The 19,073-nt window shown below is 60.3% G+C and overlaps 1 protein-coding gene across 1 annotated transcript; it reads right to left on the bottom strand.

Moving 5' to 3' along the window:
* Positions 1–214: 214 nt before the first annotated feature.
* Positions 215–17,084, bottom strand: ATN1 (atrophin 1). The gene is given in 11 exon segments (XM_038768022.1): positions 215–329; positions 459–639; positions 800–943; positions 1,657–2,353; positions 4,660–4,882; positions 9,990–10,885; positions 10,887–11,951; positions 12,855–12,965; positions 13,102–13,239; positions 13,343–13,554; positions 17,037–17,084. Coding segments are annotated over 10 exon segments (3,516 nt in total). The 5' UTR covers positions 13,370–13,554; positions 17,037–17,084; the 3' UTR covers positions 215–295.
* Positions 17,085–19,073: the final 1,989 nt, after the last annotated feature.

The following is a 19,073-nucleotide window of genomic DNA, read 5'->3' as shown; positions in this document are numbered from 1 at the left end:
AGGGGAGAGGGCGGCACACGACGCTACTCAAAACAGCCACGTCTAACGATGGGAAATCACATCAACGGGAGGGGAGCGGGGGCCCGCCACCGTGCCGCGGAGGGGATGGGGGCGGCGAGGGCCCGGGGTGGGGGGGGACCCCGGCCCGTCCGCCCCCTCCCCGCCCCTCCCGGGGCCAACTGGTGCCCCCTCCCCGGGTTGCACTGCCCTCCGGGGCTGGTGTGCTCGGTCGGTGGCTCCGTGCGGGCGGCTCTCCCCGGCCCGGGCGGCTGGGGGTGGAGGCGGATGGCGAAGCTCACATGGGCTTGTCGCCCTCCTTCTTCAGGTGACTGAAGGAGGGGACAGAAGCGGGACGGTTGGGGGACGGGAGAGGGGCAGGGGATGGGCTCAGTGGGCCTCAGGCCCCGGCCCCCCGAGCACCGCCCGCCTCCGACCCTTGACCCTCCCGCTCCCGTTACCTGTAATAGTCCTCCTGGGCTGGCAAGGGTACCCCATGCAGGGGGTGATGGGCATGCAGCCACTGCTGCTGCTCCAGGGCCAGGCGCTGCAGCTCGGCGGACTGGGCGTGCATGGCCTGCAGCTGGTGGGCCGCCGACATGGGGGCCGAGAGCGAGGCCGGCAGGTCCCGGTACGGGGCGGCTGGGGTGGGCACCGGGAGGGGTCAGGGCCCGCCCACGGTGGTCCCCGTCCCATCCTAAGCGTCGTGATGCTCCACCCCGGCCGCTCTGGGGTGCCCGGGAGCCCGCCGATGGCCTCCCTTCCGCCCCGCAAGCCCCCCAGCCCCGACCCCGGGGCTCACCGAAGAGCTGGTGACGCAGAACCTCGTTCTCGTGCAGGGGGTGAGGCAGGAGCGGGTTGGGGATGGTCCCGGCCGGATAGGGGATCCGGGTGAGGTGGGACCCGGAGGCCAGGGGGTCGATGAGCGGGTGCACTGAGGTGGAGGCTGGGGACACGGGGCAGAGCGGGGGCCGGCACCGTCAGCGGGGCCGAGCCGGGGGAGACGCCGAGGAGACGGACCGCGGTGGGGCTGGGGGCAGCGGGCAAGGAGGACCGAGTTCCCGTCTCTCCCCCCTCCGCTGCCCCGCATCATCTTTCTACCAAAAGACTCAGTCCATGTTTCCCCGCTCCTCGAGAACGTCCGGTGGTGGCCCATCCACCTCCGCGTCCGACGGAAACTCCTTACCATCGGCTTTAAGGCATTCCGTCACCTCGCCCCCTCCTACCTCATCTCGCTACTTTCCTCCCACCACCCAGCCCTCACACTTTGCCTCTCTAAGGCCAACCTCCTCACCGTACCTCGCCTCCGATACCTCGCCCACGTCCCGCCTCCGACCTGGAACGCCTTCCCTCCTCCCCTCCGCCAGACAATGACTCTCTCCACCTTCAAAGCCTTATGAAGGCTCATCTCCCAGAGGCCTTCCCTGCCTAAATCCTCTTTTCCTTTCCTCCGACTCCCTCCGGCGTCTCCCGGACTCGCTCCCTTCACGCACCCCCCTCCCGGCTCCGCTTACGCCCATCGCTGTAACGTCTAGTCACGCCTGTCTCCTTCTCTAGACCGCAAGCTCGTTGCGGGCGGGGAACGTGTCGGTTTACCGTCCCGTCCCAAGCGCTCAACGCGGGGCTGTGCCCACCGACCGGCGGGGCGCGGGGGCTCACCGGCGTGGATGGCGTCCTGCTGGTGGAGGTGGAGGTGGGAGTGGATGTGGGAATGCTGGTGATGATGTGGGGTCACGTTGAGCATCTGCAGCCGGGCCAGGGGGTCGCCGCCCAGGGCCGACACCCGCTCCGCGTGCTGCCTCTCCGCCGCCAACCGCTCGGCGTAGGACATGTCGGGCCGGAGGGCGGGCCCGGCCGTCAGCGCCAACCGCTCCCGCTCCAGGGGCCCCAGGCCCGGGTGGAAGGGGAAGGGATGCAGGCCGGGCGGGGCGGGCTGCAGGGCCAGGCCGCCGTGCCGGGGGAAGGGGTCCAGGCTGGGCCCGGGGACGCCGTGCAGCGGCTCCAGCTCGCCGGGCTTGACCTCGAAGCCGGGCTTCAGCCGGTCCCGCAGGTCGCGCTCCCGGGCCTCGCGCTCCCGCTCGCGGGCGGCCGGGTCGCTGCTGTACAGGGCCGGCACGTTGTAGCCCAGCAGGCCCGGGTCCACGGCGCCCAGCGGCACGTAGAACGGGTGGTTGCGGTTGCCGGGAGACATGACGTGGGGCCGGGCGTACTCGCTCAGGGTGCGCAGGGCCGGCGTGTCCGGGCCCAGGTACGGGGGCACCGTGGCCACCGCGCTGCCGGGCTCGAAGGGCGGGCGGTGGGCCACCGGACCCAGCGACGGGCACTCCACCGGGGCCCGGCCCTCCTGGGCCAGTTTCTGCGGGGGAGGGACGGAGGACGGGGGAGCGGCGTCAGGGCCGGGCGGGAAGCGGACGGTCAAGGGGCGGGAGTCTCTGGAGTCACCCTCCGCTCCTCCACCACTAATCTCCTCACTGTACCTCGCTCTCGCCTGTCCCGCCATCGACCCCCGGCCCACGTCATCCCCCGGGCCTGGAATGCCCTCCCTCTGCCCATCCGCCAAGCACGCTCTCTTCCTCCCTTCAAGGCCCTGCTGAGAGCTCACTTCCTCCAGGAGGCCTTCCCAGACTGAGCCCCTTCTTTCCTGTCCCCCTCGTCCCCCCTCCATCCCCCCATCTTACCTCCTTCCCTTCCCCACAGCACCTGTATATATGTATATATGGTTGTACATATTTATTACTCTATTTATTTATTTATTTATTTTACTTGTACATTTCTAGCCTACTTATTTTATTTTGTTGGTATGTTTGGTTCTGTTCTCTGTCTCCCCTTTTTAGACTGTGAGCCCACTGTTGGGCAGGGACTGTCTCTATGTGATGCCAATTTGTACTTCCCAAGCGCTTAGTACAGTGCTCTGCACATAGTAAGCGCTCAATAAATACGATTGATTGATTGATTGGAGTCTTCCCCCTTCTACACTGAGAGCCCGCTGTGGGCCGGGATCCCCTCTTTTTATTGCCGAATTGTACTTTCCAAGCGCTGCGTACAGTTAGCGCTCAATAAATACGACCGAACGAATTAATGGATAATAATAACGGCCCGTCTCCCCCTCTGGACCGTAAGCTCACGCGGTGGGCGCGGACTGTGTCTGTTTACTGTTTATCGTTCTAGTGTCTTTCATTCAATCGTATTTATTGAGTGCTTACCGTGTGCAGAGCACTGTACTAAGCGCTTGGGAAGTACAAGTTGGTGACATATAGAGACGGTCCCTACCCAACAATGGGCTCACAGTCTAGAAGGGGGAGACAAACAACAAAACAAAATATAGTGTCTTCTCCTGAGCGCTTAGTACAGTGCTCTGCACCAAGTAAGTGCTCAATAAATACGACTGATCGAGCGCTTAATACAATGCTCTGCACCCAGTATGTGCTCAATAAATACGACTGATCGAACAAATGAGTGAATGGATAATAACATCCGGTCTCCCCCTCTGGACCGTAAGCTCACGGTGGGCACGGAATGTGTCTGTTTCTTGTTCTCATATCTTCTCCCAAGCGCTCAGTGCTCTGCACCCAGTAAGCGCCCAATAAATACGGCTGAATAAATGAATGGATAATAATGTCCAGTCTCCCCCTCTGGTGGGCTCGTGGTGGGCGGGGAATGTGTCTGCTTATTATTCTAGTGTCCTCTCTCAAGCGCTTAGTACAGCTCTCCCCCTTCTAAACTGTGAGCCCGTTGTTGGGTAGGGACCGTCTCTATATGTTGCCGACCTGTGCTTCCCAAGCGCTTAGTCCAGTGCTCTGCACACAGAAAGTGCTCAGTAAATACAATTGAATGAATGAATGCTCTACACCCAGTAAGTGCTCAACAATAATAATAATGATGGCATTTGTTAAACATGCTCAGTAATACTAATGATGATGATGATGGCATTTGTTAATAATAATAATAATAATGGCATTTGTTGAGTGCCAGTCTTCATCTATGAGCCCCCCATGGGACAACCTGATCACCTTGTCACCTCCCAAACGCTTAGAACAGTGCTTTGCACATAGTAAGCACTAAACAAATGCCATTATTATTATTATTATAGTAAGCTTTTAATAAAGGCCATTATTATTATTATTATTATTATTACTGAAGGGGCGGCGGGGGGGGTGTCAGGGCGTTCCCAGACTCCAGGGGGCGCTGCGGTGGGTCCTCCCGCCCGGTCAGTGCGCCTGCGCGGGCTGGCCGGGGGGGGGGGTGTCAGAGCGGTCCCAGCCTCCAGGGGGCGCTGCGGTGGGTCCTCCCGCCCAGTCAGTGCGCCTGCGCGGGCTGGCAGGAGGTGGTGGTAGTGTCAGGGCGTTCCAAGCCTCCAGGGGGCGCTGCGGTGGGTCCGCCCGCCCGGTCAGTGCGCCTGCGCGGGCTGGCCGGGACGGGGTGTGTCAGGGCGTCCTCAGCCTCCAGGGGGCGCTGCGGTGGGTCCGCCCGCCCGGTCAGTGCGCCTGCGCAGGCTGGCCGGGGGTTGGTGGTGGGGTCAGGGCGTTCCCAGCCTCCAGGGGGCGCTGCGGTGGGTCCGCCCGCCCGGTCAGTGCGCCTGCGCGGGCGGGCCGGAGCACGGCGGGGGGGGGGAGAGAGAGAGAGTGTGTGGGGCAGGTGGCGCATGCGCGGTGGGGCACTCACCACGCTCCGCTCGAGCTCGCGCTCCTTCTCCCGCTCGCGCTCCTTCTCGCGCTCGCGCTCTCGCTCTCGCTCCTTCTCCTCGCGCGCGCGCTGCTCGGCCTCGCGCCGCCCCTTCTCCAGCAGGTCCGCGCGCTTCTTGGCCAGCTTGGAGCCGTCGAGGGGCACGAAGTACAGGTCGCTGCGCGCGCACGAGTTGAACCCGCGGTCCAGGTGTTTGTTGAACCTGAGGAGAAGCCCCGCCATCACCGTCGTCGCCCCCACCCCCATCAATCCCCCTCCCCTTAAGCCCTCACACAAACACACCCCAACCAGAACCTGCTACTGGGTAGGGACCGTCCCTGTATGTTACCAACTTGGACTTCCCAAGCGCTTAGTACAGTGCTCTGCACACAATAAATGAATGAATGAATGAACCCCGCCTCACAATCCGACCCCCACTGCTCCCGCAACGTCGAGGCCTAGCGGCCTCCAATCCCGGCCCCGCCACTTGTCCGCTGCGTGACTTTGGACAAGTCACCTCACTTCTCTGGGCCTCACTTCCCTCCTCTGTCAATAATGAGGGCATTTATGAAGCGCTTACTACATCCCTGCCCCGCCACTTGTCCGCTGTGTGACTTTGGACAAGTCACCTCACTTCTCTGGGCCTCACTTCCCTCCTCTGTCAATAATGAGGGCATTTATGAAGCGCTTACTACATCCCGGCCCCGCCACTTGTCCGCTGTGTGACTTTGGACAAGTCACCTCACTTCTCTGGGCCTCACTTCCCTCCTCTGTCAATAATGAGGGCATTTATGAAGCGCTTACTACATCCCAGCCCCGCCACTTGTCCGCTGCGTGACTTTGGACAAGTCAACTCACTTCTCTGGGCTTCACTTCCCTCATCTGTCAATAATGAGGGCATTTGTGAAGCGCTTACTACATCCCGGCCCCGCCGCTTGCCCACCGCGTGACTTTGGACAAGTCACCTCACTTCTCTGGGCCTCGCTTCCCTCCTCTGTCAATAGTGAGGGCATTTATGAAGCGCTTACTACGTCCCGGCCCCGCCGCTTGTCCGCTGCGTGACTTTGGACAAGTCAACTCACTTCTCTGGGCTTCACTTCCCTCATCTGTCAATAATGAGGGCATTTGTGAAGCGCTTACTACATCCCGGCCCCGCCGCTTGCCCACCGCGTGACTTTGGACAAGTCACCTCACTTCTCTGGGCCTTACTTCCCTCCTCTGTCAATAATGAGGGCATTTATGAAGCGCTTACTACATCCCGGCCCCGCCGCTTGTCCGCTGTGTGACTTTGGACAAGTCACCTCACTTCTCTGGGCCTCACTTCCCTCCTCTGTCAATAATGAGGGCATTTATGAAGCGCTTACTACGTCCCGGCCCCGCCACTTGTCCGCTGCGTGACTTTGGACAAGTCACCTCACTTCTCTGGGCCTCGTTTCCCTCATCTGTCAATAATGGGGGCATTTATGAAGCGCTTACTACGTCCCGGCCCCGCCACTTGTCCGCTGCGTGACTTTGGACAAGTCACCTCACTTCTCTGGGCCTCACTTCCCTCATCTGTCAATAATGAGGGCATTTATGAGGCGCTTACAACATCCCAGCCCCGCCACTTGTCCGCTGCGTGACTTTGGACAAGTCACCTCACTTCTCTAGGCCTCAGTTCCCTCGTCTGTCAAATAATAATGAGGGCATTTATGAAGCGCTTACTATGTGCAGAGCACTGTTCTAAGCGCTGGGGAGGTTACAAGGTGATCGGGTTGTCCCATGGGGGGGCTCACAGTCTTATTCCCCATTTGACAGATGAGGGAACTGAGGCCCAGAGAAGTGAAGTGACTTGCCCGAAGTCACACGGCTGACGATTGTCGGAGCTAGGATTTGAACCCGTGACCTATGACTCCAAAGCTCGTGCTCTTTCCACTGAGCCACGCTGCTTCTATGGGGATGAAGACTGGGAAACCCCACGTGGGACAACCTGATCACCTTGTATCCCCGCCGGCGCTTAGAACAGAGTTTGGCAAATAGTAAGTACTTAACAAATGCCACTGTTATTATTAGACCGGTAAGCCCAGGCCCCGGGGGCAGAATGATAATAATAATGGTATTTGTTAAGCGCTTACTCTGTGCAAAGCACAGAGTGGTGCTTATAGAAAAGCAGCATGGCTCAGTGGAAAGAGCACGGGCTTTGGCGTCAGAGGTCATGGGTTCAAATCCCGGCTCCAACAATTGTCAGCTGTGTGACTTTGGGCAAGTCTCTTCACTTCTCTGGGCCTCAGTGACCTCATCTGGAAAATGGGGATTAAGACTGTAAACCCCGCGTGGTACAACCTGATAACCTTGTAACCTCCCCAGCGCTTAGAACAGTGCTTTGTACACAGTAAGTGCTTAATAAATGCCATTATTATTATTTACTTATTTATTCTAAGCATTGGGGAGGATACAAAGTGATCAGGTTGTCCCCCATGGGGCTCACAGTCTTCATCCCCATTTTACAGATGAGGGAACTGAGGCACAGAGAAGTGAAGTGACTTGCCCAAAGCTGACAAGCGGCGGAGCCGGGATTTGAAGCTTCTAGACTGTGAGCCCACTGTTGGGTAGGGACTGTCTCTATATGTTGCCAACTTGTACCTCCCAAGCGCTCAGTACAGTGCTCTGCACACAGAAAGCGCTCAATAAATACGATTGAATGAATGATTTATTATTATTATTAGTGGGGCGAGCCCAGGCCCCAGGGGCAGAATGATAATAAAAATGGTATTTGTTAAGCGCTTACTATGTGCCAACCCGGGTTCTGATCCCCGCTCTGCCCCTCGTCTGCTGCGTGACCTTGGGCAAGTCGTTTCACTTCTCTGGGCCTCGTTTTCCTCAGCTGGAAAATGGAGATCTCTGTTCTCCTGCCTGCTCGGATTGCGAGGGCAGGGACTGAGTCCGATTTAATTAACTTGTACCCATCCCGGCACTTAAAACAGCGTCTGACACATGTTGTCGTTGATGGTATTTGTTAAGCGCTTACTTCGGTCCCGGCTCTGTCCTAAGCACTGGGGTGGATACAAGCTAATAATAATAATGATGGTAAGAGCTTATATGTATATATGTTTGTACATATTTATTGCTCTATTTATTTATTTATTTTACTTGTACATATCTATTCTATTTATTTTATTTTGTTAGTATGTTCGGTTTTGTTCTCTGTCTCCCCCTTTTAGACTGTGAGCCCACTGCTGGGTAGGGACTGTCTCTAGATGTTACCAACTTGTACTTCCCAAGCGCTTAGTACAGTGCTCTGCACACAGTAAGCGCTCAATAAATACGATTGATGATGATGATGAGCTTACTAGGAGCCGAGCACTGTTCTAAGCGCTGTTTAGACATAGTCCACGTCCCACATGGGGCTCCCAGTCTTCATCCCCATTTTACAGACGACGGAACTGAGGCCTAGAGAAGGGAAGTGACTTGCCCACGGTCACACAGCGGACAAGTGGCCCAACTGGGATTAGGTCTTGACTCCCAAGCCTGTGCTCTATCCACTAGACCACTCTGCTTCTCGTGCTTCTCCCACAGTAAGCGCTTAACAAATATTACAAAAAATCCTGCCCCCCAACTACCTTTAGTCCAATTGGCGCCTCTCAACTGCCCCTCCCTATAACTCAATTGCCTCTCTCCAACACTGTAGGTAATAATAATAATGATAATAATAATAATAATAATGGCGTTTATGAAGCGCTTACTATGTGCAGAGCACTGTTCTAAGCGCTGGGGGGGATACAAGGTGATCAGGTTGTCCCACGTGGGGCTCACAGTCTTCACCCCCCTTTTGCAGATGAGGTAACTGAGGCTCAGAGAAGTTAAGTGACTTGCCCAAGGTCACACAGCAGACACATGGTGGAGCCGGGATTAGAACCCATGGCCTCTGACTCCCAAGCCCGGGCTCTTTCCACTGAGCCACGCTGCTTCTGTAGGTGCTTAATAAATATCATATAGAAGCAGCGTGGCTCAGTGGAAAGAGCTTGGGAGTCAGAGGTCACAGGTTCGAATCCCAGCTCCGCCACTTGTCAGCTGTGTGACCTTGGGCAAGCCATTTAACTTCTCAGTGCCTCAGTTACCCATCTGTAAAATGGGGATTAAAATTGTGAGCCCCATGTGGGACAACCTGATCACCTTGTATCCTCCCCAGCGCTTAGAACAGTGCTTTGCACATAGTAAGCGCTTAACAAATACCATCATTATTATTATTATTATTATCATGGCTAGTACTACTACTACTTCTGCGCTTAGAACAGTGCTTTGCACATAGTAAGCACTTAACAAATACCATCATTATTATTATTATTATCGTTATCATGGCTAGTACAACTACTACTACTACTACAACAGTGCTTTGAACATAGTAAGCGCTTAACAAATACCATCATTATTATTATTATTATCATGGCTAGAACTACTACTACTACTGCGCTTAGAACAGTGCTTTGCACATAGTAAGCACTTAACAAATACCATCATTATTATTATTATTATTGTTATCACGGCTACATAGTAAGTGCTTAACAAATACCATTATTATTATTATTATTATTATTATTATTACTATCATGGCGGCTACTACTACTACTACTACTACTACTACTACTACTACTACTACTACAACGGTGCTTTGCACATAGTAAGCGCTTAACAAATACCATCCTTATTATTATTACTACTACCCCTACTACTACTACTACTACTACTACTACTACTACTACTACTACTACCACTACTACTGTGGCTCAGTGGGAAAGATCCCGGGCTCTGGAGTCGGAGATGGTGATGATGATGGCATTTGTTAAGCGCTATGTGCAAAGCACTGTTCTAAGCACTGGGGGGGGGGGATACAAGGTGATGAGGTTGTCCCACGTGGGGCTCACAGTCTTCATCCCCATTTTACAGATGAGGGAATCGAGGCCCAGAGAAGTGAAGTGACCTGCCCAAAGTCACACAGCTGACAATTGGCGGAGCCGGGATTTGATCCCTCAGCCTCTGACTCCAAAGCCCGTACTCTTTCCGCTCTGCCAATTGTCACTTGGGTAAGTCACTTGACTTCTCTGGGCCTCAGTTGCCTCATCTGTCAAATGGGGATGAAGACTGTGAGCCCCCTGTGGGACAACCTGATCACCTTGTGATCTCTGTGTGCTTTGCACATAGTAAGCGCTTAATGAATGCCATCATTATTATTATTACCTGGTCCTCCCTCTGCCTCCCTTTGACCCCTAAATTGCCCCACATGGTCTTCCCCGAGTGAGGTGTGCCCTTCTCACCCCCCACTCCCATCTCCTCCTCCTCCTCCTGCCCCTCACCTGGCTGACTGGCTGGCGTGGCTGGGCACGTCCACCACCTTGGGGGCCGGCGAGGGGCTGCGGACGGCGGGGGCCGGGCTCTCGGGCCCCTCGTACTCCTCGGCCGGCTCCTGTTTGATCTGAGCCGCGCTGAGGGGCGGCCCGGGCCCCGCCGGGGGCGAGCCCGGCTTGAAAGTCCCGGGGGCTCCCGGGGGCGAGGCGCCCCGGTAACTCGGCGGGGTCGCCGTGCGGAAGGTGGGGGGAGACCCCGGCTTATACCCCGGAGGGGTGGCCGTCTTGTAGGGCCCGGGGGACGGGGGGCGCTTGCCGTAGGATGGGGGTCCGGGCGGGGAGGCCGTTTTGTAGCTGGCCGGGGAGGAGGTGACCGTGGCGATGACGGTGGACAGGGTGGCTGAGGTGACAGGGGGGGCTGGGGGGAAGGAGTACGGGGCGGGAGGGGGGCCCTGGGACGGGGACGGGTGGGAGCAGGGGTAGGGCCCTTGAGAGGAGGAAGAAGAGGAGGAGGAAGAAGAGGGGCAGGAGGAAGAAGAGGAGGAGGAGGAGGAGGAGGAGGAGGAGGCGATGGCAGCTGAGGCAGCAGAAGCGGTGGGCCCAGGCGGGGCGGCTTGGCCGTAGGGAGCCTGGCCGTGGGAGGGTGGAGGGAGGTGGGCCGGGCCCGGCGGGTAGGGGCGCAGGGACAGGGCGTAGGGGTGCGAGTGGTGAGCGGCGCTGCCCTCCAGCGGGTGGGGGTACCCCCCGGGCCCCCCGTGCTGCGGCTGGGCCTGCTGTTGGTGGTGATGGAGGTGGTGGTGAGGCGGGGCCGGGGGGTGGGAGGGAGGCTGCCCGGCTGGTGGGGCGGGGAAGGGGGCCGGGTGGCTGTTGGCGTTGGCCAGGAGGCGGCCGTAGGGCGGGGGGGGGCGGGGGCGCCTGGCTCCACACCGGCTGCGAAGGCAGGGACGGCTGAGTGTACTTGGGGGGCTGGCTGGACACCGACAGGCCGGCTGGGGGAGGGAAGGAGTGGGGGTAACTGGGCAGCGCCTGGGAAGCCGGGTACTGGGAGGCCGTCGAGGAAGAGGAGGAGGAGGAGGAGGAGGAGGAGGAGGAAGAGGAGGAGGAGGAGGACGACGACGAGGGAGGGCAGGAAGAAGGGCCAGAGGAGGCAGAGGCCGAACCACCGGAAGAGGCGTAGTGGTACCTCAGAGGGGCGGCCGGGCTGGAGGAGGAGGGGGTGGCAGCGGCCGCGGGGGGCATCGGGTGGGGCGAGGGGGCCAGGGCGGGGCCCTTGTCAGGGCCGGTGGCCAGCCCGCCCAGCCCCTGCCCCACGGCGTGGGGAGAGGGGAGGTGCCCGGGCAGAGGCTGGCCGCCCAGCCCCGGGGAGGAGGCCGGGGCATTGTTGAGGGGCCGCAGGGCCGGGGGCGGGGGCAGATTGGGGGCCACGTGGGGGAAGGGTGCTGGCGGGGGAGCGGGAGGTGGGTTGCCGCCTACCCCGGGGGGCGGGGGAGGCTTGGCGGGGGGCCCGCCGGCCCCCGGCCCGGACAAGGAAATGGGGGTGGTGGGCGGGGGGTGCTGCTGCTTCCCTGGGCCGGGGGTGCCCGCGGCCGGGGTGGCACCTCCTACCTTGGGGCCGGCCAGCAGGCCCCCGCCGGCGGCCCCGCCGTACAGCTGGGGGTGGGCCGGGGGTGCCCCGGGCAGAGCCTGGAACAGCCTGGCGGCCGGGGGCTCCGCCGGGGGCCGGTAGCCGGCGGGGTGGTCCGGGGGGCGCGGGGCGCCGTCGGGGGGCGGCGGGTGGTAGGGGCGGGCGGGGCCCTGGGCCAGGCCGGAGGAAGAGTCGGAGTCGTTCTCCACGCTGCCGGGGCTGTAAATGCTGGGGGAGGTACTTCGGTTGTCCTGGTCGATGTCCCGGGGGTCGCTGCTCGTGTCGCCGTTCAGACTCCGCCCGTCCAGGCTGTCCAGGTCGGAGGGCGACTGAGGCCGGGGCCGTTCCTGCCCGGGGTTGGGGGCGGGAGGGGATGGAGGCGCTGCGGTCAGCACCGGCCCACCCCCGGCCCGGGCCGCCGTCGCCGCGGGGCCCGTCCTCCCGCTTCGGACCGTGTGCTCGTCGAGGGCGGGGAATGGGTCTGTTAATATTGTTCTGTTGCATTCCACCAAGACTGTAAGCTCGTTGTGGGCAAGGAACGTGCCTGTTCGCTGTTGTAGCGTACTCTCCCAAGCACTCAGTAGAGTGGTCGGCACACGGCGCTCAATAAATACACTTGAATTGAAGAAATGAACTCAGTCCAGTGCTCTGCACGCAGTCGGCGTTCAATAAGTACGATTGACTGGCTGACTGACCGCCCACCGCCCCGGCCCTGGGCTTTGGTTCTTCCCAACCTCCGTCTCCTCCGAAAGCCCCCTGGTCTCCCCTCACGCCCTTCCCTATAACCCAATTTCCTCCCAATGTCCGCCTCAATTGGCCCCCCTTCGTCCCTCCCCAACCTGCTCTCCCTCCTTAGACCGCGAGCCCCACGCGGGACGGGGACTGCGTCCGACCTAATTAACCTGTATCTACCCCGGCGCTTAGAACAGTGTTTGACACGCGTTGTTGATGGTATTCGTTAAGGCACTTATTACGTGCCAGGCACCGTACTAAGCGCTGGTGCGGATAGAAGCTAATCGGGTTAGAAACAGTCCACGTCCCACATGGGGTTCACGGTTCCCCGGCCCCATATTCCCAACTCAGCCGACCCTCCCTGTCCCAGATCCAGGCTTCCTTCCACCCCCGCCAGCCCCCCAGCCCTCCGGCATTTCCTCCTGCAGTACCCTCTCAGACACAGGCTCCGGGAAGGGATGGAAGGGGGCAGGGCTTGGGTCAGAGGACGGAGAAGGGGGTGTGGGCAGCCACGGCACCTCGGTTTTGGGCTTCTTGGGGGCACTGGTCTCTTCGCCTTCGCTCTCGGAGATCTCGTTCGGACCCTGCTTGCTGCCTTTGGGGGTGGTGGGCTCCTCCGCACGGCCCTTCTGCGGGCGGAAGAGAGGCTGCTGGCATCCCGGCCGGCCGGTGGGCCGAACCCCGGGCCCTGCCCCCGGGACTGGAGGGAGGGTCATGGGGGGAGGATCCCTGGTGGGAGGAAGGGGAGAGGGCCCGGTGCCCTACCTTCGCCGCCTGCCTGGACTTCTCTGCTTTTCCATCACTGCTGGAGGAGCTGGCTCCCCCCGGCGAGGCCCGACCCCGGGATCGCAGCTCCTCCCGGGGTCCCGGGGCCTCCTTCTTCCGTCCGCTCCGCATCGACATCTAGGAGCGGGGGTGGGCGTGAGACATCCTCCGCCCCCCACCCCCCCCACCCCACCCCCGGGTCCTCCCCTGGCCCACCCGGCCCAGCTCGGGCCCCGCTCACTGAGTCCTTGTTCTGTCGTGTCTTCATTCTTCAGGCTGCGAAGGCCCCATTCTCCTCGGCCAGGGCAGCTGGAAACGGAAACTGGAAGGCTTCGCCCAGCTTCCCCGCGGCCCAGCGCTCCCGCGGCGGGGGCGGATCGGAGGCCGGACGTCCGCGGGGGGTCTGAGGGCCGACCTCCGGGGCCCAGACGCTCTGGAGTTCTCCGACGAGGCCTACGGTAGATGAAGAGAGAGGTAGGTCATCAGGGCCTCTCCTTCAGTTCCTTCTTCCTGACCGGAATAGACATTAGTGCCCATCTCCCCTGCTGAACGGTAAGCTCCTTGTGGGCAGAGCCTGGGTCGACAAACCCTACCATACTCTTCCAGTGATCTGCACGATGGGCAGATCTGCACTGCTGCTCCCTGCCCCTGGGAGAGAAACTGAGGGGTTCTGGGGGAGCTGGGCCAGAGTGATCTGTGGGAGGGAGCCCACGGGGCAGGGGTGTCCCACAACACAATTCTCTTCTAGACGGTAAGCTCACCGTGGGCAGGGAACGTGTTTACTAGCTCTGTTATATTGCTCTGCACAGTAAGTGCTCAGTAAATACAACTGATTCTCCAGCTTTCCTGGGCCGCTGAGCCCCCTTCTCCACTACCCCCTCCAGAGTCACAGGATCCTCCTCTTGATTCTTGAGAAGGGCCTTTTTACAACTTGGCCTCCACCTCAGCCCCCTTCCCCATTTACAATGCCCTCCGCCTCCAGGCAGCCCCTCCCCTTTCTTTGCCCTCCTCCCCACCGACAGGAAGGGGCTGGAGAAGCCACGTTTCCCTCACTCTGTCGCCCAGACAGCTCAGAGTCTTGGGAGCCACGGATGAGCCGGGGTTTTTCCACCCATTTAACAGTATGGGAAACCGAGACCGGAGAAGGAGGGAAGAGGTTAGTTCCGGCCTCACCAGAACAGCCTGGTGAAAGTTGGGATGTGAACCCAGGACTCCTGACCCCTCTCCACTCAGCCGCCCCCTACGATTTTCCCCGAATAAACAATCCGAAAACTGCCCTTCCAAAGCCAGCTCGGCTCAGAAGATGGGGAGAAATCCCTAATCCAAAAACAACAAGGGAACGTGTCCAGCTCCTTGTCTCTCTGGGAAAACCAACATACTAGTAGGCCAGTGCTCCAGAAGATCAGTGCTTGGCACATAGTAAGCGCTTAATAAATACCATCGCTATTATTATCAGCATTCCAACCAATTATCCAGTAGACCAGCAGTCTGGTATAACAGTGTTCCAATAGGCCACTACTCCGGTAGCCCAGTGGTCCAGAAAACCAGGAGTAGGGAGGGGTCAGCCTGGGATTACGAGTCTGAGGTGGGCTCATGGTCACTTTGGGGGTTCTGGGCCAGAGAAGGCCTCCTGAGGGTCAGGGATCAGGAACTGTGGTGAGGAGCGGGAAAGGAGGAGAAACTCCAGGGTGTCTATGGGCTGAGAGATGACGGAAGAGCTGGGGACCAGGAAAGGTTGGATGAGCCCTCGCCAGTGGGGAGGGGGTGAAGGCCAGAAGGAAGAGCAAAGGATGGGTTGGGGAGCATCCCTGCTTGGACTCAGCACCCAACAGGGGGCCCAGGCAGGAATTTGGGAACCCCCTGGATAGGACTTCATTAGTGGGAAGATCACCAGGAAGAGACTCCGCCAATCCAACACTTTAAGCACCCCTCATAAACCGAGAGGAGGGGTCTGGAACCCCCCCCAACCCGCCCTCGCTGCACACCCGAGATCGGAGGTTCACCTCTGACCTAGGTTCTGGGCCTCTTCCACTGAGGGGTCACAATGGGACTGATGAGGGGAAAGAAGAAGAGGAAGAGGAGGAAAAGGCATAGGAGAATGGGGAGGTGGTGGTGGAGGAGGAGGAGGAGGTGGAGGCCAAGGAGAAGATGAAGGAAGCAGAGGAGGAGGAGGAGGAAGAGGAGGAAAAGGCATAGAAGGGAGAGTTGGAGGCAGAGGAGGAGGAGGTGAAGGAAGCAGAGGAGGAGAAGCAGGGAGAGGAGGAGGAGGAGAAGGAAGCAGAGGAGGAGAAGGGGGGAGGAGGAGGAGGAGGAAGGCCCAGGGGAGGTAAAGTTGGGGAGGAAGGCAAGCTCCTTGTGGGGATAGGGAACAGAAAGATGGAGGGGCAACTCATATGGGTGCTGGCTTCCCAGTTCCGCCACATGTCTGCTGTGTGACCTTGGGCATGTCACTTAACCTCTCTGGGCCTCAATTACTTCATCTGTAAAATGGGGATTAAGACTGAAGGCTCTGCGTGGGATGGGGTCCGTGTCCAACCTGATTAGCTTGTATCTACTCTGCACATAGTAAGCGCTCAATAAATACGATTGATGATGATGATGATTAAAACAACGCTCGGCACATAGTAAGTGCTTAGCAAGTACCATAATAATAATGATATTATTATTATGGTGGGAGGGTGCCCAAGAGCAGCATAGCAGGCTATGGGATGGGGAGGTGGGCTCGGCCTCCCCCGCCCCCACCCCATGAGTGGGGGGCAACAGCAGCAGGGTGGGGTGAGGCTACCACTAGTCAGTGAAAGGCCAGCTGAAGGGGCCGATCCTTGGGGTCACTGAGGTCAAAGCCCCCTCCAGTGGCCCCTGCTGCCCCTCCTTCTAGGGAGGTCCCCTCCTCTCCACCTGAGGGGGATGCGGACCCCCGGCCCAGGGCCGGCTGGGGGTCCCCGGGGCCAAGGCCAATCGGGGGGCCCAGCTTCTCGGGATGGGGGAGGTTTGTGGGGCAGAAACCTGCTCTGGCCCCGGTCCCCACCAGACCCCAGCTGACCTCTCGGAGCGTCGCTAAGTGACCTAGGGTCTTAGACACCCCTGCTCCCCCACTGCACCTCCTGGGGTCCACTCGGAAGGAGTCAGGGGGAGTCTCCGGCCCCCTGGGGGAGTGGTGTCGTCTCCCCCATGGCCCCCCAGCCCTGTCTTTGGACGAAGGCTCTCTCCACGGGAGTGGGGAGGGTCTGGGCCTGTGAGCAACTAAGGGGTGGGCTACCAAGCCGGGGACCCCCCCCCCAAAAATGCAGCTGTCCCGCTCCCCCCCCCCTCGGCCTCCTGTCCCTCTCACCTTGATGTCTCTCCCAACCCCCCGATTCCCTCAGAGTTTGGGGGGGGGACCCTCCCCCAGCTCCGAGACCCTGACAGGAGTCTGTCGGGGCCTGGGGCGGGGGGCGCGGGGCCCCCCAAGGAAGGGCCCAAGGCGAAGGCCTCAAAATCCCAGCCGTTCCCCCCCCCCCAAACCGGGACCCCCCCCGCATGTCTCCGTCCTTCCTCCGGGGTCTCATTGTTCCTCAGCCGCCCGCCCCCACACCGATCCCTCCTCGGCGGTCGCCCCCCTCCCCAGAATCTGCTTTTTCTTCCCCATTTTCTTCCCCACCGCACCACCGCCTCTCTCCTAACTCCCCCCACATTCCTGCTGTCCTGTTCTCCCCCCCCCGACATTCCCAGGAGCCCCCCACCCCCTTGGTCTCCGCCCAACGACCCTCCCCCAGCCCGCCCGATTCGGGTTGTCCTGTGTGTGTGTGTGTGAGTGTGTCCCCCCCCCCAGCCTGGAGCCCCCTCCCCAATCCTTCTGGGGCCGGGTGGTGGGGAGGGGGTCGCGGATCGGACCAAATAACAAACGGGGAGGGGGGAGAAAATGGGGGCGCGGCCGGTGGTGGTGGGGGTCTTACCGGGCTGTGGCTCCGGGGCGGCTTTCGGGGGCTGGGGCAGCCCCGGGGGGCGGCTCAGAGGCGGCGGCCGCGGCTGGGGCCCCCCCGGGGGGGAGCCCCCCATCCCCCCGGCCCCCGGCCCCTCCCGGGAGATGGGCCCTCCTGAGCGCCGGAGACCCCCCCCCTCGATCAAAATAATTGAAAAAAGACCCCCGCCGGTCCCCCTCCCCCCCCAAAAAAATGTGGGGGTCCGGGCAGGGCCCAGAGGGAGCGCGTCCAGCCGGGCGGCAAGGCCCCAGGAAAAGCAGGAGAAGGGACACCCAGGGGAGGAGGGCAGGGAAAGAGGGAGGAGAGGGAGGGAGGGAGGGAGGGAGCCGGCCAGCTAGCCAACCAGCCAGCCAGCTAGCCAGCCAGCCGGCCAGCCGGCCAGCCCACGGGCCACCCGGGGAAGGACCGACCGACCCAGGGACGGAGAGACGAAGGAGAGACGGAGGGAGGGACGGAGAGAGAAGGGGAGGAGGGTGGGAGGGGATGGAGGAAGGGGAGGAGGAGGAGGAGGAGGAGGAGGAGGAGGAGGAGGGGGAGAGATGGGGTGGGGGCGAGGGGGATGAGGAAGGGGAAACGTGGAGGGGGGAGATGGGGCGAGGAAAGGGGGAGTGGAAATGGGAGCCGGAGGGAAAGAAGAGCGCAGAATGGGGTGGGCCTCCCCAAATCCCCCCAGCCCCCTCCACCCACCCAGGAGACTTTTTCCCTCTGTGACCATCTCTGCGCTCCCCCCCCCTCCCCCAGGACCCACGCACATAACATACATACACGCATGACCACACATGCACTCACATATGCAGACACACACACACACACGCTCCCGTTCGGAAATAGAAACACGCAAACACACACACACGCACACACACGCAACCACCCGTCGGAATGGACCCGCTACACGCAGAGGGATCCTCAGGCCCGTTCTCGCACCCCCATTCTCTCAAACACGCATTCAGAGCCAGAGTCACCGGAGCCCACAGGCCCACCCTCAAACACGTACAGTCACACTCCAACACAGACGCACATTCGCCCCTCGGATACACTCACACGGTCATTTTCGAACACGCAAACATGCCCTCACATACGCGCACACACAGTCACAAACGCGGACAGTCCAACACCCAGGGACAGACACACAGCCCCAACTTCTCTGAGCCCTCGAACACCCTGTCTCCCTGTCTCTCCATCCCTTTATGCCCCTCTTGCTTTGCCTCCACTTGGAGTAAAGGGATCAGAGGCCCCTGGGACACTGGGGACTGGGGCGGGACTGGGCTGGACTGGACTGGACGGCCCAAGGTGGAAAGGTGGGGGGAATGGGTGAAGTACAGTGCTTTGCACATAGTAAGCGCTTAATAAATGCCATTAAAAAAAAAAAGAAAAGTAGGAAGAGCTTGGAACCAAAGCTTCCTTCCTCTCTTCGAAGGGCGAGTGGGGTTGGGGTTGGGGGGCTAGAGCTCTCCCCCAGGTCCGAGATGGACCCCAGAGAGCGAGCCCTGCTGCATCCTCCTCTCCAATTCGGGGAGCCCCCTGCCCAGATCCCAGTTTCCCCCCAACATTTCCCCAGTTTCTCCACTGCCATCCCTGGGGGTGCTGCCTCCTTAGCTATGTCCCTTTGAGGGGAGGGGGACAGAGTCACTCCAAAGGGGAGGGGGGGAGGCACCCCCTGGCTCCTGTGATTTTTCCAGTCTGCCTTGATCAGTCCCCGCAATCCTCCCCTCCACAGCCCCCTCCATATCCTTTCCCTCTCTACCCCCATCCCTACCCTTGGCTCTGGCCTCCTCCCGCCCCCGCCCCCCGATTCCCAGTTGGGGCAGCAGCTCAGGGTCCCCCCCCCCCCAACCCCAGCACACACACACAAATACACACACACACACACACACACACACACACACACTCAGGCCTGCTCCGGTCGCCAGGCAACGGCACAAAGGGGAAGGGGAGTTTGGGACTGGGGAGGCCCAGGCTGAAACCCAATCCGCCCCTACCTGGGGGTGGGGGCGGGCGGGGGGACCCAGC

Source organism: Tachyglossus aculeatus, chromosome 27, assembly GCF_015852505.1.
Source record: "Tachyglossus aculeatus isolate mTacAcu1 chromosome 27, mTacAcu1.pri, whole genome shotgun sequence".
Taxonomy (NCBI): domain Eukaryota; kingdom Metazoa; phylum Chordata; class Mammalia; order Monotremata; family Tachyglossidae; genus Tachyglossus; species Tachyglossus aculeatus.
Note: the sequence above shows the minus strand (reverse complement) of the source record. Positions and strands in the feature narration are given on the sequence as shown.